Here is a 6628-nt window from a genome sequence, read left to right as displayed (position 1 = left end):
ACAGATGAACGTGGTACTTTTAGGCATTTGGAAATTGCTCCCAAGGATGAACCAGACTTGTGGAGGTCTACAATTATTTTCTGAGGTCTTGGCTGATTTCTTCTGATTTTCCCATGATGTCAACCAAAGAGGCACTGAGTTTGAAGATAGGCCTTGAAATATATCCATAGGTACACCTCCAATTGACTAAAATTATGTCAATTAGCCTATCAGAAGCTGCTAAAGCCATGACATAATTCTCTGAAATGTTCCAAGCCGTTTAAAGGCACAGTCAACTTAGTGTATGTAAACTTCTGACCCACTGGAATTGTGATACAGTGAATTATAAGTGAAATAATCTGTCTGTAAACAATTGTTGGCAAAATTACTTGTGTCATGCACAAAGTAGATGTCCTAACCGACTTGCCAAAACTGTAGTTTGTTAACAAGACATTTGTGGAGTGGTTGAAAAACTAGTTTTAATGACTCCAACCTAAGTGTATGTAAACTTCCGACTTCAACTGTACATGCTTACTTTAGAGATATTTATGTAACTTTAGTTGTTCTACAAACATTGGGCTATATGTTTAATGCATTTTAAGGCTACATGATGCGACTAATGATTATTTGAAAAATGTTGCTTGAAAAGGCATGAGCTCTGCTTTGTTTTTGTTTTTGCGTAGACTGCAAACACTACATCCGTCTCTCATTCACAATTGGACAAGCGTTTGATAATGCCTCGAATTCCACAGCGGCATCCCCTTTTTGTGGCCGTAACGCACCCTAAAAAAGCCATGCCTTTTGTGGCTAGTGGCCGTTGTGCCCTTCTCCCGGAGTGCTACTCGCTCTGAATCACAGCGCACATGGCAACTGCGCGAGTCCTTTTGCAATTCCAAGGTGCATATTGAAGATATTGGAAGAACTGTCCACATTTACTTCAAGTCAGCCAATAAGATGAGTAGACCTAACAAACAGCAAAACCACTAGTCTATGTCAATCTATTATCCCCCATAGTACAAAAGTCGACCTATTTTATTCTGTGCGAGACATAAATATTCCAAACATAGTCTGGAACAGTTGTCGGATGATAGATCCCAAATTAATACAACGACTAGTATCAAAAATATTTTTTTTAATGCAATGTGGCTGACACAACAGATCAGAACATTTAGCTTAAACTGTTTAATAAACTATCAGGCTATTTCTTCCCATTATAAGTGCTGCAATGCACACATGGTATCAGGCTATTTCTTCCCATTATAAGTGCTGCAATGCACACATGGTATTAGGCTATAAGCGCGAATGTTCCATTAGTGGAAAACACCATTATCAAAAGTGACCGCAAATGCAATTATGCAATAATACTTTTATTATAAAAGGTGCATTTTTAATGGTGGAAATGATCTTCCGCAAACTTGAAACTCACGCGCTGCTTATGTATGCCAGTAAGGCTTTACTTCCCTAGATTGTGATTAATTTTAATTCGTTATTTGGCCACTTTAGTTGTGATACAAACCTTATTAAAACATATAGGCCTATGGGCTAGGCTACATGAGGTTGTGTGACTATTATTGAACAAGTCGCAAAAGAAAGGCATTGTTTCTTATGCTGGGCGTCATTCACAAGTGTTAGGCTAATTTTGTCACCCATCAGACTATTCTTGATTTGATCTTGTCTTCGCATATACTAAGTAATATGTGTGACATTTGTTTTGATTTAGAATGGACCATTAACATGCACCTGTATCGAAACAGGGGCAGATGGAAAAATGACATGTCATCTATGCCCTTAAATAGCGAGGGGTTTATGTTCATATGCCCTTAAATAGCGAGGGGTTTATGTTCATATGCCCTTAAATAGCGAGGGGTTTATGTTCATGGCAGCCAGGTAGGCTATACTCCCGTTATAAATATAAGCAATGTGGTTAATATTAGGAAAGTTTAAAAAATAAATATAGTAGGCCTATCCTATGGAAAGCTGATGGGATCCTCCTCTTTTTAGTAGAGGCAATCACACCGTTTTCTCCCGCAATTGCTTAGCTTATTGACATATTGCGCAACATGGGCTCTCGTGAAGTGTTTGATTCGATTTTCGATTACATTTGCATTGATGTCATGGTGATTAGAGGGACAATAGAGTGCTTGAGTACCTGGCAGTTAGCAAGTTTGGTAGGCTACTAATAACTATCAGCAGCATCAGAGCTTGGAGAAGCCTAATTACCGTGACTAAGCGGTCAGGTGGAATTTGACTGCCTTCGTGACTCGTGACTGCTGGTGTGGCGGTAATATGGTCACCATAACAACCCTACTACACATAACCAGATATTCCTGTTTCTAATGACGTGAAAACATCAAGACTTTGAACAGCAGATCTGTGAGATTCCCATAATACAGGCACTACTGTTTGTTCATTATCAAATGTTTTAATTGACATCAAACTTTATTTACACAAAACATTTTACTAAAGTAAATCCATCATGTATCTATTTATCGGAAACCCACTGCAGGAATGATCCAGAGTAGCTTTGCTTTTCTAAGAGTGTTGTTCACATCCTGCCTTTTAATCCCCATCTTCTGATAGGAGATCTTTGTCCTAATTTTCTTTCTCCTTTGCGTTTTCATTCTGTTTTTCACATGCGTCAGCAGGTTTACCTTCTGAATTATTTTTTTTTTTTTACCACAGACCATGTAAGTAGCCATGTGATTACTCTCCTGTGTGAGTCCGTATATGTGCAGTTAGGTGCTCTTTGCGAATGAAGCCTTTACCACAGTAACCACAGCTAAATGGTTTCTTTCCTGTGTGCGTCAGGATATGTCTCCTTAGGTCCCCCTTCTGAATAAAGCTCTTCCCACAGTAACCACAGGTAAATGGTTTCTCTCCTGTGTGGATTCTCATGTGAGTGGACAGATGTCCTTTTTGTTTGAAGGTCTTGCCACAAAAGGGGCATGTGCAGTGTTTCCCACCATGACAGAGTCGGACATGGGCCTTCAGTTTACAGGTGGAGTTGTAGCGTTTTTTGCAGAAGCTGCATTCGCTGACTCTCTTCTTGGGGAGAGTCACATGCCTCTGCAGGTCAGCTTTCAGAGCAAACATTTCACCACAGTCACGGCAGTGGTGAGTTATTCTAGATGTGGTGCTGAGTTTGGAAGAGTTTTCCCCGAATGGTGGGTTGAGATCAAATGGTAGACTACTGTCACGTCCTACTGGGTCGCTGCTTATGGCTGAACTGTGGCTGTAGGCATTGTTCTGATTATCTGGAGGGTAACAGGGAATGTCCAGACCCCTTAGGTGGGTCACAGTGCCAAAAGGTTTAGGATCCACTGGTTCAGATTCACGCTCTCTGTTATCCACAGTCTGGTTTTGGGAAAGAGTCAAGGATGGAAGTGGGTCCTTCTGATCACATTCATTTTTCAAACAGGAAGTAGTGAATATGGAGTAATTCATATCAAAGAGCCCTTGAAGCTGCTCTTCCTCCTCACTGGTCCTGAGTTCCTCCTGTTCCTCTTTAATCAGTGTGATCTCTGGGTCCTTCTGTCCCAGACTGGGGCTCCACTCCTGCTCACAATGCTGCTGCTCAGGGGGAACGTCCTCTTCAGAGACAGAGACAGACAGCTGCAGTGAGTCTGGAGGGAAGGAGAGAAGGAGCAGAGGTCATCTGTACAGTAGCAACGGTAGTTAAAATTGATAAAAGGTCAAAAATTACACGTAAACAATTGTATAATAAGAAAATCCATGGAATCCAGACATTTTGGTGGGACTTCCTGCATTTAATTGAATGTCAAATATAAAAATGCTTCTTCTTTGAAATGATACATTCCAAGATTTTTAAACCACATAATGGTGGTCTTAACTATATTTATTATACATTTATTAACGTTTGAACTACGGATTAAAGCACACAAAGAAAAATCACACAGTTACACAGGTCAAACACAGGTACAAGGTAGGCATTAAAGAATGGACATTTTTACAGTTTGGACTGATACAGTAAGTGACGACGTAATCGGAGGTAGACTCCGCCGGCACTCAACACAACTGATGTATATATGGTGGAGTCGAGTTCTCTCAGCTAGCCATTTCAAATTGCATGACACAGACCACAATTTAATCATACATATAAATTGTTTATTGGTTCATTTTATCTTAACGGCTAGACAGCTTAAAGCCGAATTGCCGTATATATTATTTATAAAGATAAATAAACGGAGAGAGCAATTAGTTGTTTAGCTAGCTAGGTAGATAAATGAACGTTAGAAAATAAAAAAAAACAATGTATTACATTTTTTTTGTTAAATGGTGATCTCTATTTGCCTAACCAGTTTACTAATTGAGCAGAATTATATACCTACCAGTAGATTTACATACTTTATTGGATTTTACCTTTATTTAACTAGGCAAGTCAGTTAAGAACAAATTATTATTTTACAAGGACTGCCTACCCCGGCCAAACCCGGCCAATGCTGGGCCAATTGTGCGCCGCCCTATGGGATTCTCAATCACGGCCGGGTTGTGATACAGCCTAGAATCGAACCAGCTAGTTTAGCCTACTCAAACACCTGGCTCAAACAGAGGGATTCTATGTTCGCTAGCTGGCTATCCAACACTGGAACTCTTCCAAGTCCAGGTAAGCTTTTGGTTTTACGAATGTATTGCCACCGGGGCCCGCCGGAGTAACTGCTAAAAATGCTTAATGACTGTACACTGTATTGCATGATGGTAGCAGGTTTACTAACGTGTTAGTTCTATTAGTAATGTTGACAATGACGTTATAATAAGGTGACAACGGACGAAGGCTGTGTGTAGAGGCTATGATATGATGGTTTGGCTTGGAAAGGTTTTTTCACCTGGTCATAGACAGCTGGTGTTGTGCATTGAAGTCCACAAGCGAAGGGAAAAGGTGAGAGGAGGAGAGCCACGAGCTAGGTTGTAGCAACCTCATGATGGGTATAGGTGACATTTGAGTATTATGTAGTAGCTTACACATATCGATCTTACATTGAGCTGGGTGAATGGAATATGAATGAGTCATCCACTATGCTGTATCAGAAATAAGCCAATGCGCAGAAATCAAATGATCGTCCTACCTCATCTTAAATGGCACCAACAGCCACCGAGTCTTACCTATTTTACATAGTTGTATCTCCGGTGTGATCCGCAGCAGTCTCCGTAGCCGATCATTCTCCTCCTGGTACTCCACCACCGTTTTCTCAACTGCACCGAAAATCTCCACAGCAGCCGCCGTTAAACGATCATTCAAAAACACACGCAACAATTGTAGTTCAGACATTTTCAGACAAATGAGCTTTGTATAGCCAATTCAGTTCAGTCAGTATGTGTTTCTATACTTGAAAATGTAAACTCGTTTCCAATCCTACTTCCGTGTGTAAGTCAAGGAATCTTTAAAACTCCTTCGCTCTAGTGGGTGGCAAACTTGGGGACGCACAACAGCGCCGCCAGCTGGATGGGAGTTTAATACTGTGCAAAACAGCCTACAGACTAGTGGTAAAGAGAAACGATAACTACATGTTGACAGACAGTGGTGTTCATAAGTATAGGTTGATCTCAATTCATCATGAGGAGTCGTCTGTATATCATTACTCTATACAGCATTACATCAATAATCATGAATGAGCACCATTATAGGACAGAATTTATGATAAATAATCTTGGACAGAAATGCAAGCAGATGTTTTCTTGAAAGTATATTTGAAATGTATCAATATTATTTATGTATACAACCACAGGCTTTACTTCGAGGTACAGACAAGTGATAGTGGAAATAGATAACTACATTGGGGGAGGGGGGGGGTATTTATAATACGTAATAGGGTGATCTAAGATGTTCATTTCTTGTATGAACTGAATGGGAAGGCAACACATTGTAACACTCTTGACAACAGCACTTGCTTGGGACTGATGTGACAGCGTGCACAAAACCAGAGAATGCAGTTATCAAGAGGATATTATGAAGAATGATATTGACTTGGGACTGGAAAAACACTGTCGTTCACTTAAACAGAGTTTGCATTTATATATATATTTTTAAATGCACTCATCGGGATTCAAATGTATATATCGTTATTTCCCCAAATATTCAAACAATACTATGAACGAGCAGCATTTGGTGGAAATGGATGAGAAGACGGGTGGATATGGATGAGAAGACGGGTGGAAATGGATGAGAAGACGGGTGGAAATGGATGAGTAGACGGGTGGAAATGGATGAGAAGACGGGTGGAAATGGATGAGAAGACGGGTGGAAATGGATGAGAAGACGGGTGGATATGGATGAGAAGACAGGTGGATATGGATGAGAAGACGGGTGGAAATGGATGAGAAGACGGGTGGAAATGGATGAGAAGATGGGTGGAAATGGATGAGAAGACGGGTGGAAATGGATAAGAAGACGGGTGGAAATGGATGAGAAGACGGGTGGATATGGATGAGAAGACGGGTGGATATGGATGAGAAGACGGGTGGAAATGGATGAGAAGACGGGTGGAAATGGATGAGAAGACGGGTGGAAAGAAAGATTTCTTTAAATGTATGTAACATCAGTCAGAACATTCTGTCATCACCCCTGAGAGACTTCAAAAACAAACAACACATTCCTAATGACATGAAAACATCCGCAGACTTTGAACAACAG

The 6628-nt window shown here is 40.6% G+C and overlaps 1 protein-coding gene across 1 annotated transcript; it reads right to left on the bottom strand.

Annotated features, from left to right (window-relative positions):
* Positions 1-2071: 2071 nt before the first annotated feature.
* LOC118369009 (zinc finger protein 84-like) lies at positions 2072-5383 on the bottom strand. Its single transcript, XM_035753520.2, has 2 exons — positions 5101-5383; positions 2072-3602 (listed from the first exon to the last, which is right to left on the bottom strand). The coding sequence occupies exons 1-2, from the start codon at positions 5264-5266 to the stop codon at positions 2683-2685; spliced, it is 1086 nt and encodes a 361-aa protein (XP_035609413.1). The 5' UTR covers positions 5267-5383; the 3' UTR covers positions 2072-2682.
* Between the last annotated feature and the right edge of the window lie 1245 nt (positions 5384-6628).

The sequence above is a fragment of the Oncorhynchus keta genome, chromosome 35, assembly GCF_023373465.1.
Source record: "Oncorhynchus keta strain PuntledgeMale-10-30-2019 chromosome 35, Oket_V2, whole genome shotgun sequence".
Classification (NCBI taxonomy): domain Eukaryota; kingdom Metazoa; phylum Chordata; class Actinopteri; order Salmoniformes; family Salmonidae; genus Oncorhynchus; species Oncorhynchus keta.
This window is presented reverse-complemented; position numbering and strand designations above follow the sequence as displayed.

Bases quoted from the DNA above. Each gene is read 5' to 3' on its own strand.
- LOC118369009 (XM_035753520.2), bottom strand. From the start codon at position 5,266: ATGTCTGAACTACAATTGTTGCGTGTGTTTTTGAATGATCGTTTAACG. The intron at 3,603-5,100 runs GTAAGACTCGGT...CCTTCCCTCCAG, and splicing joins GATACAACTATGTAAAATAG to ACTCACTGCAGCTGTCTGTC.